Genomic DNA, 21537 nt, shown 5'->3' on the forward strand with positions numbered 1-21537 from the left:
CCGCTGGATATACAAGCATAAATTGAGTCTGCAGCTCATGGAGGCGGCGACACAGCGGTGTGAATTTCCTTCTGCGTTCTTGTAAGGATGCTGAGAAATCCTGAAAGATGCGAATCAATTTACCATCATATTTTGTTTCATCTCTCTTAAGTCTGTAGCCTCGCAGAATTTCCATCTTGTGGATATAATTATGTATCTTTACTATTACTGGCCTCGGAGTTTGTCGGCCATCTTGTATACGGCCTAGACGATGAACACGTTCCAAGCATAGTGCTCCGGCGTGGTCTGACAGAGCGAACTCCGAGATCAGCCATTTCTCCACTACCGTGGCCAGCACCGAGTCTCCAACTGTCTCTGGTATGCCAATTAACCGTAAATTACTGCGCCGTGCTCTGTTTTCTAGTTCATCAACTTTATCTGTTAGGTTACCCACCGTTTTCTGCAGATTTTCCATCTGTGAAAGTAATGGCGTTTGTGCGTCTTCCAGGTCGGATACTCTCTGTTCGAGGTCTCCCGTCCTTTGTTTTGTCTCTGCCAGTGCGCTTTCAAACCCAGCGAGTTGTGCAGATAATTTTTCAAAGCGCGGCTCTAGCGCCCGAGTCAATAGTGTTTCTAACCTCGGCTCCAGCGCCTGGGTCATTGCCACCGTGAGTTGTGCTAGCTGTTCTGGGGAAAAGCTCTGTCCGCTCTGTGGCGCGGCCTTCAATTCGCTGGGCTCCGCCATGCGCGCTTTTTCTTTCTCTTTTTTCACGCTCCGCGCCGGCAGGATTTTGGTCGCCGTTTCCACATATTTGTCCATGGCTGTTTTAGATTGAGTGCCCGTTACAGTTTCCGTTTAAATGTTATATTCCTAGGGGATTTCTGACAATTTTCGGCGGTGGGCCTCGGAGAGCAAGAGACGCACGTCCTGCTCTCTCAGTGCATCACGTGACCTCCCCCCATGTCCATTTTAATAATGGCTTATTGACTTTTCTTTTAGGAAGCTATCCAACCCTTTTTTGAAACTGTGTTAAGCTAACTCCTTTTACTACATTCTCTGGCAAAAAATTCCAGAGTTTAATTGCAAGTTGAATGAAGAAATATTTTCTCCAGTTCACTTTAAATTTAGCACTTTGTAGCTTCCTTGCGTGTACCCTAGTCCTAGTATTTTTGGAAAGAATAAACAAATGATTCACAGCTACCCGCTCCACTCCACTCATTATTTTGTTAGACCTCTATCATATCTCCCCTTAGCCCATCGTTTCTTCAAGCTGAAGAGCCCTAGCTGCTTTAGCCTTTCTACATAAGGAAGTCGTCCCATCCTCTTTATCATTTCTGTTGCCCTTCTCTGTACCTTTTCTAATTCCACTATATCTTTTTTGAGATGCAATGACCAGAACTGCACACAATATTCGAGGTGTGGTCGCACCGTGGAGCGATGCAAAGTCGTCATAATGTCCTCATTTTTGTTTAATGTGAGCAAGTTCAAAGAGATGCATGTGGGAAAGAGGAACCCCATACTGTAGCTGTGTGATGCAAGGCTCTACATTAGGAGTCACTGACCAGGAAATGGATCTAGGTGTCAATCGTTGATACGTTGAAACCCTCTACTCAGTGTGCGGCAGTGGCTAAAAGCAAATAGAATGTTAGGTATTATTAGGAAAGGAATGGAAAACAAAAATGAGAACATTAAATTGCCATTGTATCGCTCTATGGTGGGACCACACCTCAAACAACGGTTCTGCTCCAACAAGTCATCCAAGTGCAATACACTTTGTGAGCAGAGTCATGTCTTCTACACTTGTTGGGATAAAACCTGAAATACATATGTTAGCTATGACCTTCTTCACAGCTGGTAAATTAGCTCTGGCGTCAGCTTGGAAAGATCTAGCACTCTTTATAATGACTGTTCCTCAATCTTTACCTTATATCTAATCTGACTTCTATGTGCTCTGGAAGGTTATTGGCCTTTCATAAGGTTTGGGATGCCTACTACTCTTGGAGACGTCATATGCCAGGACATATATTGGGCTCTTCATCTTGATAGCTCTTCATTAGTCTCGAGATTTTGGCTTGCTGGTGCTATCGTCATTCTGTAGGCTTTTCTTGTGGGTTAGTGAGTGGAGTAGGGGTAGGGGAGAGGATTTGTGTTGATTTGTATTAATTTTGTTTGCTATGCTTTTGGGGGTGAGGTGGTGGGTTGGAGGGGGCTCTTTAGACTTGTTTTATTGGATCATTGCTTCATATGTATTATCTTTTCAGTGCTTTGTTGGTACTTTGATAACAAAGATGGGGGAAAAAAAGAAATACATGTTTGTATAATGAATGTTTATCTTACAGTTGCTTTTTCCCTAAATTGATAATCCTGATCTCTTAACCTTTGTGAGTCCTCTAGAGCCCTTCTTACTTTAGAAAAGCCTTTATTAATGCACACTCTCTCTAATACTAGTTTTCTGAATCAGAGCTATGTATATTGTGGGGTAATGCTTGAATTGTAAATCCGTTCTGCTGTTAAGGTGAAATAGTGGCAAAAATGATATAATTGACCACTATGTCTTAATTTTTCTTTTGTTGCAGTATCAAGCAATAGTGTTATGTCTGAGAACCACGGCTTGCTTCCAGTTCCTGGCAATCCTTTCAGAACAGCAGGGTTTACTAAAATTGGTGCTTCTGCATCTCCAGGCCCTGGAAATCCTTTCAGAGCACATATCACAGAAGGGGACACATCTGCAGCACTTGCGGGGCTTTCTTTGAAAGGTAATAAAATGATGGTCTTATTTCTTTGTTTTCTTCAGATCATGGGAGTGAGTTTATGCATAAGAATTATGGAGTTACTTTAGTCCACATTATGGATAAGAGCAATTTTATAACATACCAAAGAAACATGCAGGAAGAAAGACATGGCAAATATTTGTATTCATTTACAGTACAATCTCTATTATCTGACCATCCAGCATATCCGACAGACCTCCCTGGTGACATCATCACATTGCCATTAAAAAGTGCTCAGGTTTGAAAAAAGATAGTGCCCCACTACACCAACTGCCTATTGCTCTCTTTTTAAACTAAAGTCCTGCATACTCGAAAACCCACCATGCTAGCAGAACGCTTAATGAAATACTATCTGAACTGCCCATTAAGATCTACAGAAAATAACTCGCTCGCCTATCCCAGTATAGAAATCACGAGGAATGAAAAGTGGCATAAGAGAGCTTTTAGAGTGACTGCTGTGGAGAAATGGAACAAGCTTCCCAATACTTCAAGAAACTGGAAGTTACCAGTACTAAGCTTTAGAAAAGGTCTCAATTTAACCAGGCCACTCTTAATACCTAAAGTAGAGAACATGTAAGGAATATTGAGTTCTACTTTTCTAGAACTCTTTGCTATGCTACTATTTAGTAATTTATATCTATGGTTTTTTATTTTCTTCTGACATTGTAATTTTAAATGTATTTGTTTTAATCTTGTAAACCATCTTGACAGAGTTCACCCAAGGAGAGGGTATATAAAGCATTTAAAAAAAATCTGTAATTTGACACTACAATAAAGTGCAAGAAGTTTGGAAATAATCATCTATATATAAGAAGCTCTCTTATAATTCAGGTACAGCTAAAATCCCCTGCATTGTCCTGTGCTGACTCTGCTTTCTCAGTGTGCTCCATTCAGTTGTGCTGCAAATCATCCAGTGCAGAATTGTCAGGGCTGACAAGCATTAAACCTAGGATCCAACGGGAGCTGAGGCTGGAGATTTGCAGCTGTGCTGCACAGCCAAGATAGAAGCTAGAATATAGTTATCTTGTCTTTCCGATGCCCAACTGGATAAGTCCTGAAAATGATACCACTGGCTCAACATTTAGTGTGGCCTGATTGAGTTATAAGGAAGGCCAGAAAGACACAACTTTGTTGAGTCCAACAGTTCCAAAGGAGCTCACCCTATGGGCATGCTGTTCATCTACAATTCAAGCATCTTGCTTTCCCCGCCCCCCACCCCCCTTGTTCTTGGCTTTATCCCAGTGGTTTTTGGATCCTGATCATTGCCTGGTTCCACTCCATCAATTCCTGAGCCTTAACTTCTCCAGGGGTACTGTTATTATGGGGTTCAAGTACTCTCTCGCCAAGGTGATTCCTGATAAGAACCTGCACAGATTTCTTCTTCATTAAGGAAAATAATGTTAATTCTTCTATTCAGATACAATTTTTTTTTATTCTTATCCAATTTTTGTTCTGACATTTTCATTCTCAAGAACTAATTACCTAAAATTTTCATTCTTACTCTTCTTAGCGAATATCTGTTTAAAGACCTCGTGGAAACTTTCTCTACAGTAATTTATCTAGAGAGATGTATGAAAGTCTACTGCAAATACATTACCGTAGTGGAGTGTCTGCGTCATGCTGTTCCACAAACTTCTCAATCCACAGGAGTTATCTTGCACTAAAAGAGCCACAGTCTTTTCAGGGTCTAGTATTTTCTTTGCTTTCCTTGTCAGAGTCTGAGTTTTCCACAGGAATTCTTTCAGATCCATTCCCCCTCTCCTACCACAAACTCATGTCCTTATGAGGATGTTTCCTACCCCATTTTTGTACAAGGATGTCCAGGAGGTTCTCCTGTAAGAGAGAGAACCAGTAGCCATTCTGATCCACAGTTTATTGCAAGAACAGCAACTCCACATTCCTTAGCATCCCTCCGGACCGGCCCAGGATTGGACTGATGGGTTGTGCTCGCCTACCAGCAGGTGGAGACTGAGAAAAAACTCTGACTCTAGAGAGCCAATAAGAGCTCTGGTCATGTGACCCTAGCCTCAGTATTTTCTCTGTCTCCCAGCAGGTAGGAAGTGAGCCCATTAGTCTCTCTTTGTAGGATATATATCTATATATACTTGTTTTCTCTTTATTTTCCGTTCTGTGCCTGGGGAATACTGTTAGAGGCTTTCTGTTCTACTTCTCCATTATCAGCCTCTGGGGTGTCACACTTGGGTGCCCCGGGTCCCTCCCCCATTCCTCCCCATCTCCCTAATGTTCAAATCAGAAATAATTATTAATTAAAAAAGGGAAGGGCCACCCTTTCTGAGGAAAGGTGTGTGCCTTTGGGAGAGGCAGCCAGTGTTGTTTAAAAAAAAAAAAAAAAAAACTTTCCCCACTGACTGAACCAGCAGACAGCTCTGTTTGATGGTCTGGGCATGTCTTGCTTGCTGTGACTCAGCTGTGTGAAAAAAAAAAAAAAAAAAAACTAATTAAGCTGCTTCAGTTACTCAGTCAGCATTTCGTTTGTGCCCTCCTTTCTAGGTAGTTCTTAAGATAAAAAGGGAACCCGCGCGAACCGCGAGCACGTTTTTCCTCTGAAATGTTGGAGAAGTTGAAGAGGTGCTCTGTATGTCAGCGTTGAGGCGTTAATGCCTCCAGCGCTTGTAAATACTGCACGGCGCTCGAAGTTTCCTCTGCTCCTCTCCGTCGACTTCTCGGTCTGGTTAGGCGGTTGTCCCTTCTCCCGCGAGGTCGTTGGCGCCTACTGCAGAGGCCTCAGGCTCGGCTTCAAGGGGTGGGAATTTGGGGCGAACGGCGGCCATTTTAAGTCCAGCTCCGATTTCTCCTGCAGGGGGGTCCGTCTGCTTTGCGCAGCTCAGCGACCTTAGGCGATCCTGACTCAGGGGCTTTGGTGCAGGCTGCAGGCACTCAGGCAGGGGGGTTTTCTCCTGAGTTTGTCCTGCAGATGTATCAGGCTTTTATGATGCAGAGGGGCTCTTCAGGAACAGGAGTGTCAGAGGAGCCTGTTAACAACTATCCTCCCTCCCAAGAGACCTAGGGATTGGGACACGCAATTAGATTTTCTTTCCACTCAGGATCATGAAATGTCCCTTTTAGAGGAGGACGAGGACTTAGCGGAGCATTCTTGGGAAGATCCTTCCTCTTTAGGTCCAGATGCTGTGCCCTTGTCTCAGGGGGAGGATCCCGCTGTGGCTAGAGTGTTCCATAGGGAAGACTTGCAGAATCTCATTTCTATGGTATCCTGTACTTTGCATTTTGAGGATCCTCTTCCTGCCTCTGAGGTGTGAAAGGTTGATATCTTGGTTAAGGGATCCAGAGCTTCCACAAAAACTTTTCCGATGCATCAGGATATTTGGGAGGTTATTAAAGCGCAATGGGAGGTTCCGGATGCGGCTTTTCGTCCCTCTAAATCGATGCATCACCTTTACCCTGTCCCAGAGGCTGATAGAGCTCTGCTTGAACTTCCCGTGGTAGATGTCGTGGTTTTGACTGTTACTAAGCGAAACACGGTCCCGGTGGATGGAGGAACGGCACTGCGGGATGCTCAGGACAGGAGACTTGACACTCTTCTAAAGAATAGTTTTGATGTTTCTTCTCTGGCTGTACAGGCGGCCATTTGTGGTTCTCTGGTGGCCAGAGCTTGTTTTTGTTGGGCGGAAAGAGTTTTGGACCGTTCTTCCGATGATCTAGGAGTGATTGATGTGGAAGTGGCTAAGATTGAGACGGGCTCTGCGTTTTTAGCCGATGCTCTGTATGATCTGTTGAGGGCTTCTTCTAAGTCCTTGGCCTTGGGGGTCGCAGCTCATCGTTCTCTTTGGTTGAAGGGCTGGTCGGCGGATGCGGCCTCCAAGTCTAAATTAAGTAAATTCCCCTTTAGGGGTTCCTTTTTGTTTGGAGAAGAATTGGATAAATTGGTTCATTCCCTAGGGGATTCTAAGGTTCCGTGTCTTCTGGAGGATAGACCTCGGCAGTCTAGTCGCAGGGCTTTGTTTAGTCGTGGTCGCATGCGCTCTTTCCGTAGATTTCAATCTGATGGAGTCCTCAGACTCAGAGATCTAGGTTTTTCAACAGGACTCAATCCTTTCGCGGTTACCGCAGAGGAGGCAGATTCTCAGGTGCAAGTTTTCGCTCCCCATCGCGTGCTTCCCAGTGAAGGTGCGAGGGGCTATCCTCTGATTCCCGTAGGAGCTCGACTACCTCAGTTCGATCAGAGGTGGGCCCAAATTACTTCAGATCAGTGGGTCTTGGAAGTTATTCGAGGCGGTTATGCCTTAGAATTCGCAAGGCCTATTTCAGACGCCTTTCTGGAGTCTCCCTGTCGCTCTCGTCTCAAGGCGGAGACACCTGTCAGCCCAGGTATGTGAGGTAGCAGCAGGGGCGGAGAGTGGTGAGGAGGTAGGGCAAAATGTGCCCCCTACTTTGGGCTCAGGGCCCCCCCCCCCCTCAAAATCAAGGTCTGACTGTGCCTCTGCTATAGAAGCAAAACAGCCATTTGCCTCAGATATGAGCCTCTTTTATGCAGAAATTGCAGACTGCAGCTGGGTTAATGTCGTGGATTCCTGACCTTGTTGTCGATACATAATAAACTGTTTGTCTCGGATGTGACTTGAGGGACTACAATATTGTCCTATTGGCACCACGTTGAAGGAGCACTTTAAACCTGAAGTCATCGTACCAGTAAACATTGGGCTTTTCTTGGGTGAAAATGAGCCTCAAAGTCTGCAATAGCATGTTTGTAAATTCTCCTTGTGATGATGTAATGTGGTGGTTGTCCTTGTCGACTGGCAGCTTTGGTGATGCTGTGCAGTGTCCTTGCAGACTACACGCAACAGTAGTGAAAGATGAAGTTTGCAAAGTCTGTATTTAAATATCAGGTTGGTTATACTGGAAGGTGCCATGTCTGTAGTACTCCCTGTAGGGGCCTTTTGCTCCCACATTCTCCTACAGCCTACATATATTTATATACGTAGGTAGATATAAAGTTGAATAATGAATTCTTATGCATGCTCACAGAAAGACATAACAGAGAAGGATTAGACACATTTCCATAAGATGTGTTCCACATGCCTTCCCACCATGTACTCCCATCCCTGCTGGGCTGCTTGTTAGTGATTCAGATCTGTATATCCTTTGCTGTAAATTCTGCTGTGAAACCTAGTGACTGAACCCTGTAACTTTCTTAATTGTTACCATGTACAGTGATACCTAGTAACTGAACATCTAGTTTGGTGGTTGCTGTGTTCACTTCCTGCTGGAAGGGATGAAAAGCACGGTAATACCTATTGCCTTGGTACAGTGACACCCTATAACCTGTGAAATCAACTTAATTTCATTGTTTCAAAACCAACAGAATGTGTGGATACCAATCCATTGAAAGCACCCCTTAGGTCAGAGCGACATAGATACTACATTCAGAGCAGAGATTTCTATTCATGGCTCATTAGGTTAAGTGAGTAAACTGTTTTCTAGATAATTAGGTACATGGTAAAATTTCATTTTCAGAGGTTTTGCACTCTGGTTATTTGTTAAACTGGCTATGCCCATAGGAAAGGTTAAAAGATGTAAATTTTAGTTGACCAGTTTTGCTCTTTACTTTTTTAGAAGATTTAGCCTTGCGCTTCTGCAAAGCAGTTGAGTATGGTGATCAGCAGATGGCATCCCAGTGTGCCGTAGCATTGGCACAGCAGAAGGTTCCTCTTCAGATACAGCCAAAGCAATCCTGCTTTCCTCAGAACGAAATCAGGTGAGTGCCCAAACTCCTACTGCCTAAAAGAAGGCAGGGAAATAATAAAGCTGATTCCAAGCTATTCTTCAGTCGTCATTTCTTTTGAAAATAACAATATTTAATTTTTAAGCAGTAGTTCTAAACTGTTGGATCTATTCTATGAAATGAGCCTCTAGTTGTATAAGTTCCAGGAAGTGCTAACTGTTCTCCCTACAGCTCTGTTTATCTCATCATGGGAAACCACAAAATAACAGGGGTATATCTGCAATAACTTTACGTATCCTACTACATTGACTAATATACCATTTTTTTACCTCTTTTTCAACAATAAACTTCACATATACTTTGTTCAACTATTCAATTTACATATTTTATCATTCAACTTTTTCAAACAATAAATACCAATACAAAAAATACAAACTCCAAAAACCAGGGAAGGTCCAAGGGACTGGCAGAGAAGAAATGTGATTCTTGAATTGGGAAAAAAAAAAAGTAAGAAACTGCAGACTTGTAGGTTTAATGATATTGGTCATAAGAATAGCCATACCAAGGCAGGCCAATTAGTCCATCTACCTCAGTATCCTGCTTCCAACAGTTGGCCAATCCAGGTCACAAGTACCTGGCAGAATTCCAAACAGTATAAAGATTCCATGCTACCTATCCCAGGGAAAGCAGTGGCTTTCCCCATTTCTGTCTCAATAGCAGGCTATGAACTTTTCCACCAGGAAGTTGTCCAACCCTTTTTTAAACCCAGATATGCTAATCAGTGTTACCACATCCTCTGATAACGAGTTCAGAGCTTAATAATTTGTTGAGTGAAAAACTTTCCTCCTATTTATTTTAAAAGTATTACCATATAACTTCATTGAGTGTCCCCTAGTCTTTGTACTTAATACATTTACCTGTTGTACACCACTCAGGATTTTGTAGCCTATCATATGCCCCCTCAGCTTTCTCTCTTTTCCAAGCCAAAGAGCACTAACCTCTTAAGCCGTTCCTCGTATGAGAAGAGTTTAATCCTCTTAATCATTTGGTTGCCCTTCTTTGAACCTTTCTATCCCTTTCCTAATAATTCCTAGCATTCTGGTTTGCTTTTTTGGCTGCCACTGCACACTGGGTGGAAGATTTCAGCGTATTGTCCACAATGACATGTAGATCTTTTTCTTAGGTTCTACCTTAGGCATCAGTACCCAACATCAAGTAAATATGATTTGGATTATTTTTTTCCAATGTGCATCACTTTGCATTTGTCCACATTAAATTTTATCTGCTGTTTGGATGCCCAGTCTTCCAGTTTCCTAAGGTCTTCCTGCAGTTTTTCACATGTATGCTTTTTTTTTTTTTTTAACAGCTCTGGATAGTTTTGTGGCATCTGCAAATATAATCACCTCACTTGTCATTTCAGTTTCCAGATCATTTATAAATATGTTAAATAGTATCAGTCTCAGTATAGATCTCTGCGGCACTCCACTACTCACTCTCCTCTACTGAGAAAAATGGCCCTTTCCCTATCATCAAGCCGATCAATCCATAGACTGGTGGATTGTGTCCATCTACCAGCAGGTGGAGATAGAGAGCAATCTTTTGCCTCCCTATATGTGGTCATGTGCTGCCGGAAATTCCCCAGTATGTTCTCTATCTCAGCAGGTGTGTGGTCACACAGCAGCAGCTCTGGCTAGGTCTCCAAGCCTAATTGTTTAGGTTTTGTTGAGTACCTGGGGTTGAGGGCTCTTCATGAGCAAGTGCAAACCTGGTGGTGCCAGGTCCCTCCTTTTCTCCCCCCTCCCGCTGGCTCCGTTAAAAAAAAAAAAATAAATTTTTAAACGTTCAAAAAGGACGTCCATTTGCAGCTGCTCACTGGAACAAGTCGTCGCTGCTCAAAGCAAGAAGCAGATAATTTTTACCTTTTACTAGCGGGCAGGGGGTTCCCCGAACGGTCTCCACGTGGTTATGGCCTCTGATGGCAAGGGCGCGAAAAGACGCTCCCCGGAATGCGTTCGCGCGCCTAGCAGGGAAGCGGGGGGCTCGAAGGTAGAGTTGCCCTTTTTGGGCGCCCTTTCGGAGCTGGGAGAGTTCACCGGTTTTTCCTCCGGCGCGGCGGCCTTTCCCGCCTTAGGCGCCCATCCCCCGCTGGCTGCCCTCCCGGTCGTGACCGGCTATGCAGCTTGATCGGTTTCTTCTTGGGCCGCCCTCTAGATGGGAGACGTTAACAGCTTGGTCGCCCTTGAATCGGGCGACAGTAAGAAGTCGGCAAAATTAAAACGCCCTTGTTCCCGCGTGGCTCCTTCTCGGAGTTTCGCGCCGGACGCCATTTTGGACGCGCAACACGCCTCTCCCCCGCTACTGGGAGCGCATATGGAGGGCGCCTCTAGGGCCGCGGCACAGGCTGCAGAAATGCACAGACTGGGGGGGTTCTCCCCTGAGTTAATTTTGCTGCTGCATCAGGCCTTTCTTATGCAGAACACTGCCCCTGCTCACCTCTCTGATCGGGTTGATGAGGCCTCTATGGTTAAGCGCCCTAGGGTGGATCTTCCACCCTCGGGGGACTCGGTCTCCTCTGATGTGGATGACGGCAGCATGTCTGAGTTCTCTCAGAGATCCTTAGTGGAATCTATGGAGGAGACTGATCCTCGCTCGGATGGAGCGGACGACCCCTCTGCAGCGCGGCTTTTTCACTCAGAGGATTTGCCCAACCTGCTTGTGCAGGCCATGAGCATTTTGAAGATTACCTCTCCGGAGAAAGGCTCTCTCTCAGCCTCTACTGGCTCCGCCATTATGCTGGGAACGAAGCGCCCGCCTAGAACCTTCCACGTTCATGAAGCCATGCAGACCTTAATTTCAGCGCAGTGGGATGCTCCTGAGGTGAGCCTGAAAGTAGCCAGGGCTATGCCCCGTCTGTACCCCTTACCTGAAGGGGAACGGGAAGCCTTTGTCTGGCCCACGGTAGATTCCTTAATCACTGCCGTGACTAAGAAAACGGCGCTGCCAGTGGAAGGTGACACTGCCCTGAAGGACGCCCAGGACAGGAGAATGGAGGCGGCCTTAAAGTCGTCCTTTGAGGCGGCCACTCTGAGTTTGCAAGCCTCGGTTTGCGGCTCCTACGTGGCTAGGGCGTGTCTGACTGTTTTGCAGCGGGCTTCCCCCTCGGACCCTTCCTGGAGGGCGGAATGGCCGACCCTGGAGTCGGGTTTGGCCTACTTGGCAGACTTGCTGTATGATGTTTTGAGAGCCTCGGCCAAGGGTATGGCTCAGACAGTCTCTGCACGGTGGTGGCTCTGGCTTAAGCACTGGTCTGCTGACCATGCCTCTAAATCTCGTCTAGCCAAGCTGCCTTTTAAAGGCAAGCTGCTCTTTGGGGACGAGCTGGACAAGATCGTGACGGAGCTGGGCACGTCCAAGGGCAAGAGGTTGCCGGAAGTCAGGACTCGGGCCGGCAGTGCCCATCCTGGTTCCTCTAAGGGCTGATTCCAGGAAGCCTGTCGGTATCGCCCGGGCAAGTCAGCCTCCTCTGCCTCCGCTTTCTTCAAACGGAACTTCTCCCCCAAGCAGCATTCCTTTCATAGGGACCGCCGTCCAGGAGGTTCATCCTCCAGCCCGCCCCCAGGATTGCGTACCCAATGACGGGGACCTGGTCCATAGCCCAGTGCAGATAGGAGGAAGGTTGTCCTCGTTTCTGGGCGAGTGGACCAGGGTAACTTCAGACGCTTGGGTTCTGGAAGTCATCAGAGACGGCTACAAGCTAGAGTTCTGCCGACCCCTAAGAGACGGGTTTGTAAACTCTCCTTGCAAGTCTCAGGTCAAAGCAGCTGCCGTGCAGCAGACCTTGAACAACCTGATCCGCCTGGGCGCGGTGGTCCCGGTGCCAGTAGATCAGCTTGGCAAGGGGCGCTACTCCATTTACTTTGTGGTGCCAAAGAAAGAAGGCTTTGCTCGGCCTATTCTCGACCTCAAGGGAGTCAATCGGGCCTTGAAAGTTCGGCACTTTCGGATGGAGACCCTCCGCTCCGTAATAGCTGCGGTGAAAAAGGGAGAATTCCTGGCCTCCCTGGACATCAAGGAAGCTTACCTACATATTCCCATCTGGCCGCCTCATCAGCGCTTTCTGCACTTTGCAGTGCTGGGCCGACACTTCCAGTTCAGAGCCCTCTCGTTTGGGTTGGCTAAGGCTCCGCGGACCTTCTCCAAAGTAATGGTGGTCATCGCGGCCTACCTCCGCAAGGAGGGAGTGCAAGTCCATCCCTATCTGGACTGGCTGATCCGAGCCCCTTCCTATGCGGAGTGCGGGAGAGCTACAGACAGGGTCATTGCTCTTCTGAGCTCCCTGGGATGGGTCATCAACTGGGAGAAAAGCCAGCTGCGCCCGACTCAGTCCCTGGAGTATCTGGGAGTTCGATTCGACACCCAAGTGGGCAGAGTGTTCCTGCCGGACAACCGGAGCGTCAAGCTTCGGACCCAGGTGGACCAGTTCCTAGCCTCCTGTACTCCTTCGGGCTTGGGACTATGTGCAGCTGTTGGGCTCCATGACGGCCAGGATGGAGGTAGTGCCCTGGGCCAGGGCTCATATGAGACGGCTACAGCACTCTCTTCTGCAGCGGTGGACTCCAGTCTCGGAGGACTACGCCGTACGCCTTCCTTTGGATCCAGCGGTGCGAAAGGCGGAGCTGGTGGCAGAGGCCAGGCAAGCTGTCCGCAGGAATGCCTCTTACGACCCCGGAGTGGGTTGTCGTCACGACGGACGCCTGCTTGATGGGCTGGGGAGCCCAATGCCTGGGACGGACAGCGCAGGGGCTCTGGTCTCCTGCAGAGACAAAATGGTCCATCAACCTCCTGGAACTCCGAGCCATTCGGTTGGCGCTTCTAGAGTTTCTCCCGGCACTGGTGCGGAGGCCTGTGCGTGTCCTGTCGGACAATTCCACGGCTGTGGCCTATGTCAATCGCCAGGGAGGTACCAGGAGTGCCCCTCTAGCCAAGGAGGCCATGAAGCTATGCCTGTGGGCGGAAGCGAATCTGGAACAACTGTCGGCGGCCCACATTGCGGGAGTAATGAATGTCAAGGCGGACTTTCTCAGTCGCCATACCTTGGATCCCAGAGAGTGGCAACTGTCTGCTCGGGCGTTCTTGGACATCACGAAACGCTGGGGCCGGCCGAGCCTGGATCTGATGGCGTCCTCGGCCAATTGCCAAGTACCGCGTTTTTTCAGCAGAGGACGAGACCCTCGATCTCTGGGAGTCGATGCTCTTCTCCAGCAGTGGCCGGCACAGGAGCTTCTCTACGTGTTCCGGCCCTGGCCCATGATGGGCAGGGTGCTAGGCCGGGTGGCAAAGCATCCGGGCCAGGTGATCCTGGTGGGTCTGGATTGGCCCAGACGTCCCTGGTATGCGGACTTAGTAGAATTTTATGGTTTATAATGGGCTACAAAACCCAGATCTTTGCGAAGTCCTGTCTGATATGTGTCAAAATATTTAATCATTCTGACTTCAGTGGTCTTATGTTCCTGTATTGTCTTAGTTTTCTTTTAGTATTCGCACCATAACATCATTGATGCAGTATTGGGTTTGTAAAATAAGCAAATTGGTGAGGCAAGACTTTTCCTTGGTTGAATCCATGTTGACTCTGTCCCATTAAACCATGTTCATCTATGTGTTCAGTAATTTTGTTTTTTATGATAGTTTCCACTATTTTGTCGACACAGAAGTTGGACTTACCAGTCTGTAATTTCCTTTATTAACCTTGGAACCCTTTTTAAAAATCGGCGTTATATTGGCCACCTTCCAAACTGCAAGTACTACAGACGATTTTAATGACATGTTACAGATCACTAACAGTAGATCTGCAATTTTAAGTTTGAGTTCTTTCAGTGCTCTGTGGTATATACTATCCAGTCCAGGTGATGAATTACTCTTTAATTTGTTGATTTGGTTCTGTACATCTTCCAGGTTCACTGAGATTTTTTCAGTTCCTCCTCATCGTCATTCTTTAAAACCGTTTCTGGTACAGGTAGAGCTTACATCATCTATATATATAAAAGGCAACCCCAACGTTCTGAAGCCTCCACGGAAGTTGAGGCGCCCGAGATATCCGGTGTGCCCTGGAGTGTCTGCACCGCCCTCCCGTCAAAACGTCATGATGTCGAGGGCGGAGCTATAACACTCGAGGCCCCAAACCGAAACGCCACAGGCACAGCCACAGAGGCACAGCAAACAAACAAAAAAAAAACCCTACCCACACACAGCGACGCGAACATCGAACAAGGCAAGTAGCTCGGAGGGAGGGTGCCCCTTGGTAGCGCCCGTTTCATTGCCCTCAGAAACGGGCATTTATTCCTAGTCTTCAATAAAGACTGACGTAAAGAATTTGGTCTTTCTGCTATGGCCTTGTCCTCCCTGAATGCCCCTTTTACTCCTTGATGATCTAATGGTCCCACGGATTCCCTCACAGGCTTTCTGCTTCTCATATACCTGAAAAAGTTATTACTATGAGTTTTCGCCCCTGTGGTAAGTTTCTCTTCATATTCTCATTTAGCCTTCTTTATCAGTGCTTTGCATTTAACTTGCCAGTGTTAGTTTAAACAATTTTTATTGAACAAAGTGTAGAATAGTACAAACGTGCTGCAAACAGATCAACAGTTTTCCATGAACTTATATATAATCCCCCTCCCTTCGTCCAACAGAATATATACATTTTCTCCCCCCCCCCCCCCCTTACAAAATCCTCCCACCTCAATTCCCACCTATCCTTCTATCTTTCACCTAAAATTTTGTAGAAACCTGTTATTGGCAAAAGTTAAATACATCCAAGAGATCACAAATGGGCAAACTCATGGAACTCCTCTCGTATGAGGACAGGCTAAAGAGGTTAGGGCTCTTCAGCTTGGAAAAGAAACAGCCAAGGGGAATATAATTGCTGTCTACAAAATCTTGAATGGTGTAGAATGGGTAAAAGTGAATCTATTTTTCACTCTTTCAAAAAATACAAAGACCAGGTAACACTCAATGAAATTACATGGAAATACTTTTAAAACAAATAGAAGGAAATATTTTTTCATTCAGTGAATAGTTAAGCTCTGGAACTTGTTACTGATGGATGAGCTAACAGCGGTTAGTGTGTCTGGGTTTAAAAAAAGGTTTGGACAAGTTCCTGGAAGAAGTCCATAGTCTGTTTTTGAGATGAACGTGGGGGAAGCCACTGCTTGCCCTGGGATTGGTAGCATGGAATGTTGCTACTAATTGGATTTCTGCCATGTATTTGTGACCTGGATTTGCCACTGCTGGAAGCAGGTTACTGGTCCAGATGGACCACTGGTCTGACCCAGTATGGCTATTCTTATGTTGGAAGGTAGTTTGCCTTTTTGTTGATATCATCAAGATTTACAACAGCGTAGACACCCTGAAGGGAATGAACAATATGAGGTGCCTTGTATCTCCTTTTACTACTATTACTACTACTATTTAACATTTCTAAAGCTCTACCAGGGTTGCGAAGCACTGTACAATTAACAAAGAAGGACAGTCCCTGCTCAAAGGAGCTTACAATCTAAAGGACAAAAAGTGCAGTCAATCAAGATTGAGGCAGTCTAGATTTCCTAAATAGAGGTACAATGGTTAGGTGCCGAAAGCGACATTGAAGAGGTGGGCTTTTAGCAAGGATTTGAAGATGGGTAGGGAGGGGGCTTGGTGTATGGGCTCCAGGAGTTTATTCCAAGCATAGGGTGAGGTGAAGCAGAAAGGGCGGAGTCTGGAGTTGGCGGTGGAGGAGAAGGGTACTGAGAGGAGGGATTTGTCCTGTGAGCAGAGGTTACGGGTAGGAGCGTAAGGGGAGGTGAGGATAGAGAGGTAGTGAGGGGCTGTAGATTGAGTGCATTTGTAGGTTAGTAGGAGAAGCTTGAACTGTATGCGGTACCTGATCGGAAGCTAGTGAAGTGACTTGAGGAGAGGGATGATATGAGTATATAGGTCTAGGCGGAAGATAAGACGCGCAGCAGAGTTCTGAACGGATTGATGGGGGGATAGATGGTTAAGTGGGAGGACAGTGAGGAGTAGGTTGTAGTAGTCAAGGCGAGAGATAATGAGAGAGTGGATGAGAGTTCAGGTGGTGTGCTCAAAGAGGAAAGGGCAAATTTTGCTGATGTTATAGAGAAAGAAGCGACAGGTTTTGGATGACTGCTGGATATGGGCAGAGAAGGAGAGGGAGGAGTCGAAGATGTCTCCGAGGTTGTGGGCAGATGAGACGGGGAGGATGAGGGTGTTATCGACTGAAATAGAGAGTGGAGGGAGAGGAGAAGTGGGTTTGGGTGGAAAAACAATGAGCTCAGTCTTGGCCATGTTCAGTTTCAGGTGGCAGTTGGACATCCAGGCAGCAATGTCGGATAAGCAGGTCGATACTTTGGCCTGGGTTTCTGCAGTGATGTCTGGTGTGGAGAGATAAAGCTGGGTGTCGTCAGCATAAAGATGATATTGGAAAGCATGAGATGAGATCAGCAAGCCCAGGGAAGAGGTGTAGATTGAAAAAAGAAGGGGTCCAAGGACAGATCCCTGAGGAACTCCAACAGAGAGCGGGATGGGGATGGAGGAAGATCCATGAGAATGTACTCTGAAGGTACGATGGGAGAGAAGAGGAGAACCAGGAGAGGACAGGATAGTGTAGCAAGAAGTAAATTATGATTGACAGTGTCAAAAGCAGTGGATAGGTCGAGGAGGATGAGGATGGAGTAGTGACCTTTGGATTTGACAAGGAACAGGTCATTACAGACTTTAGTAAGTGCCGTTTCTGTCGAGTGTAGAGAGCGAAAACTGGATTGAAGCGGATCGAGGATGGCATGAGAGGAGAGAAAAGGCAGCAGCTGTGAACGGCGCGTTCAAAGTATCTTGGAGAGGAAGGGTAGGAGGGAGATGGGGCGGTAGTTGGAAGGGCAGGTAGGGTCTAGTGATGTTTTTTTGAGGAGTGGTGTGACTACAGCATGCTTGAAGGAGAGAGGGACAGTTGCACTGGAGAGAGAGAGATTGAGGATATGACAGATGGGGGGGGTGACAGTAGGAGAGATGGTGTTTAGTAAGTTAGTGGGGATGGGATCAGAGAAACAGGTGGTGCATTTCGTGGAGGAAAGAAGGTGGGCAGTTTCCTCCTCGGTGATACCAGGAAAAGAGGAGAAGGAGGCCTGGGTTGGTTGGTTGAGGGAGTGGGTTAAAGGGTGAAGAGGAAGAGGTGGCTTGGTAGTGAATTTGAGGTTGATCTTCTGCACCTTGTCGCGGAAGTAGTCAGCCAGTGATTGAGGAGGGTGGGGGGTGGGAGCGGAGGGCACTTTGAGGAGGGAGTTAAGGGTAGCGAAGAGATGACGAGGGTTGGAGCCGAGAGAATTAGTCCTGTTTGGCAAGGAATAGGGAGGACTGGAAGGAGGATAGCATGAATTTGTAATGAATGAAGTCGGTATAGGTGCAAGATTTCCTCCAGAGGCGTTCAGCCGATCGGGCACAGGAGCGAAGGTATTGGATGCAAGGGGTCATCCAGGGCTGGGGATTAGTACGCCTTGTGGGACGGGAGATGGATGGTGCAAGGGTGTCCAGAGCAGAGGTGGCATTGGAAGTAGAGACAGCCTTGTCGACAGACTCGGAGGGCATGATGGACGGGAGGAGATTAGAGATACTAGAGGATAAGGTGAGAGGGTCAACGGCCTTGGAGATTCCTGAAAGTAGTGGTTAGTGTAGGGCGGGACTGAGGGGGAGGCTGATGAAGTGTGAAGGTGATCAGGTGATGATCTGAGAGAGGAAGAGCAGAGGCACAGAAATTGGAGGGTGAGCAGGTAGAGGAGAGGATGAGGTCAAGACAATGACCAGTTTGGTGAGTAGGGGTGGTGGAGCTCAGCTGGAGGTTGAAGGAGGATGTCAGAGTGAGGAACTGAGAAGCGTAAGAGTCGGATGGGTCGTCAGCGTATATGTTAGTCTCCAAGAATGAGGGACGGAGATGAGGGTTCAAGAAAAACAGAGAGCCAGGCATCGAAGTCAGTAAGGAAGGAAGAGGGGGACTTATCAGGGGGGTGGTAAATGACTGCAACTCTGAGTGGCAGCGGGTAGAATAGACGGATGGCGTGAACTTCAAAGGATGAGAAGCAGTGAGACTGCGGTAGGAGGAGGGGTTGAAAACTACAGGAGGGCGAAAGTAGAAACCCGACGCCTCCTCCGCGGCCAACTGGGCGGGGAGTGTGGGAGAAAAGATAACCTCCATGGCATAGGGCCGCGACTGAGGCAGAGTCGTTGGGGGTGAGCCAGGTTTCAGTTAGGGCGAGCAGTTGAAGGGAACGGGAGATGAAGAGTTCATTGGGTGAAGGGAAGTTGTTGCTAGTTCTTAAATAAATAATCTGATCCAGTTTTAAATTTTTTTTTATTAATTTCTACTGTAATATGATTGATTTTTTTTGTAAATTCCTTCTGATTAGAAGTCTCTTATTGTAATTGCTTTGCACTATATGGTGGAATAGAAACAACCTAACAGAAGTGGAGTGGAGGAGTGGCCTAGTGGTTAGGGTGGTGGACTTTGGTCCTGGGGAACTGAGGAACTGAGTTCGATTCCCACTTCAGGCACAGGCAGCTCCTTGTGACTTTGGGCAAGTCACTTAACCCTCCATTGCTCCATGTAAGCTGCATTGAGCCTGCCATGAGTGGGAAAGCGCAGGGTACAAATGTAACAAAAATAAATAAGTACAGAGTGGTGCACTTAACCAGTAGAAATCCAAAGGAGCTGTATGTTGTAGCAGGTGAGATTTAGATACGCTTCTCATCGATTTGCTCAACAGCTTAGACCCGAAGGAACACTACCAGGACACAAAAGGTGAACGCCTGGCGTTGTCTCCTGAGGAAGCAAGCTGTGAAATGGAGGCGCTCTGTTAAGCAAACCAATGAAAAGCATATCTAAATAGAGATGTGTCCTTGATTAAAAAAAAAAAAAAAAAAAAAGTTCCTGATATGGAAGACCATTAGTAACACTAAGCCATAAAGAAGCAATCCTACTATATAAATGAAGAGTAACCGACATGCCGCGTGCTGTTCTGCGCATGCGTGGCACTTCACAGGTCTCTCCCGACAACGCCCCCTCCAGCGCGAGCCTCCCGACCACATCGCTCACAAGAACAGCCAGTGCTTTAATTTAGTTTAAAATGTACCTGGGGCGGTGCAGGGATGCGATGCGTGGGGCCTCCAGTGGTGTTGGGATGAGGTTAGCGGCGGTTCCCATTGTGGAGATTGAAGACGGGAGTTGGGAGGAGATTTGGATCGCTGGGGGTTTTGAGGCGTTGGTACAGAGACAGAGGGAGGAGGCCCGAAAGCTTGGGGAGTCTGCTGGGGCTCTGATTGGCCCTGTGTTGGCGTCTGACATCGACGTGATGATGTCAGACGCATGTTTTGACGCAGGGCCCTGGAAATCCATTCTTTTAAAGGAACCGGCTCCTTTTAAGGAGTAGAGCCGGTTACGAAGAGAGAAAAGGTCCGGCGTGGGACCGGAGGATGTGGGAGAAGTGCTCCGGCTCTGTGCACATAGGTAGTGCTGCTCCCAAGTTTCTCTGTGTCAGTCACAGCTTTGCGAGGAGGAGAAAAGAGGCGCCGGTATTCGAGAGGAGGGTCTGCATGGGAGCTTGCTGTGGTTTCTGACTAGGAATGTTGTTGAGCTGCGTTCACAACCCCTCCTACACACCTGGGTCTCTTCCTTCACCCCGCACCTAGAGGCTGTCTCAGCACTGCGTGCAGGGAGAGGGCTTCTTTGCAACTGTTCAGGGGAAGGTCACAAGTTTTGGTCACGGTATGCATGAGGTAACTGCATACATTACTCAACCTGTGTATGCAGTTAATATCATTCACTGAGAATAGCCATCGGAACGGATTTGGGAAGCTCTGTTCGAGCCACAGATTAGATATGCATGATTTATGGAGGAGAGATTCGTGCAATAGTAAGCATAGCAGTTAACTTTTCAGAACAATTGGAGGGGGGGGGGGTGCTAACAAAATGGAAATCACCCTTCCCTGGACACAGTCAACGAGGTTGCTCAGTTTGAAGGGGGGGGGGGGGGGGGGCTTGAGCACCCACATTCCTATGATAGCAAGTACTGTAGTTATGACCGAAGGTTTATGATGCTGTACTACTCGGAACGGTTGGTACTGATTTGAGGGGAAATGATTTGTCACGCTCTCTCTTTCAGACAGATGCACACACACACCATATTAGAACAATAAAAAACTGCCTATAAGGAGGTACTGGTATCACAACACTTTATCCTGTTCCATCTCTCTGTCACTCTCTCACTCTTTCACACAGACACACACACACACACACACACTCTCTCTCTCTCTCTCTCTCTCTCTCAACTCACACTCTTTCACACAGACACACACACACACACACACTCTCTGTCTACTCACTCTCACAGTCTCTCTTTCACACAGACTCATGCACACAAACACACTTTCTTTGTCTCTCACACACACATATACACACTCTCACTCTCTCTTTACATTTCAGAAACAAAACAACTTGCCCGTTGTAACGGGCTTTACGGCTTGTAAAAAATAAGAAAAAAATAAAAATTTCAATGAATGGAGGGGTTTTTTTTGGCTGATGAGGAAGTTCGCACATCGTTCTGGTTGGAAAATATACAATGATTAGCCAACCATCTGAAGCCTTTTCCTCAATTCCAAGAGATATACTTGCTGTAATTTGTGATAAGAGGTTTCTCAAAAACAAGATAATTGCCATATAGTGAGTACAATATTATGTTAGAAACTTATCTACAAAATATAAGTCTTAAGTGTGAAAATGCATTGCTTTATAGGAGGATTTTTATGCCTATGATTGTAGCTTGCACTGAATAGTGCTTGGAAAGCTCATTAAGGCTTTTTCCTCCTATTTTTAAGTAGTGTCTAAAACTGAGTTATATTGGCAAGCTATCCACCCGGTCATACTCTGGATTTGCACGCACAACTTAATTAGTTCACCAAGTCAATCAACGCTGATAATTGCACTTAACAAGCAATTATTGACACTAATTGACATTAATTAGAATTTACACACATAAAACTCTGAGTATTCT

The 21537-nt window shown here is 46.7% G+C and overlaps 1 protein-coding gene across 1 annotated transcript in view; it reads left to right on the plus strand.

Moving 5' to 3' along the window:
• SHARPIN (SHANK associated RH domain interactor) overlaps positions 1–21537 on the plus strand; it is a 279055-nt gene that overhangs the window by 46059 nt on the left and 211459 nt on the right. Inside the window, 2 exon segments of the mRNA XM_030220008.1 lie at positions 2557–2736; positions 8344–8485. Of these exon segments, the coding sequence (XP_030075868.1) occupies positions 2557–2736; positions 8344–8485 (322 nt within the window).

This window comes from Microcaecilia unicolor, chromosome 1 (genome assembly GCF_901765095.1).
Source record: "Microcaecilia unicolor chromosome 1, aMicUni1.1, whole genome shotgun sequence".
In the NCBI taxonomy this organism is placed as follows: Eukaryota; Metazoa; Chordata; class Amphibia; order Gymnophiona; family Siphonopidae; genus Microcaecilia; species Microcaecilia unicolor.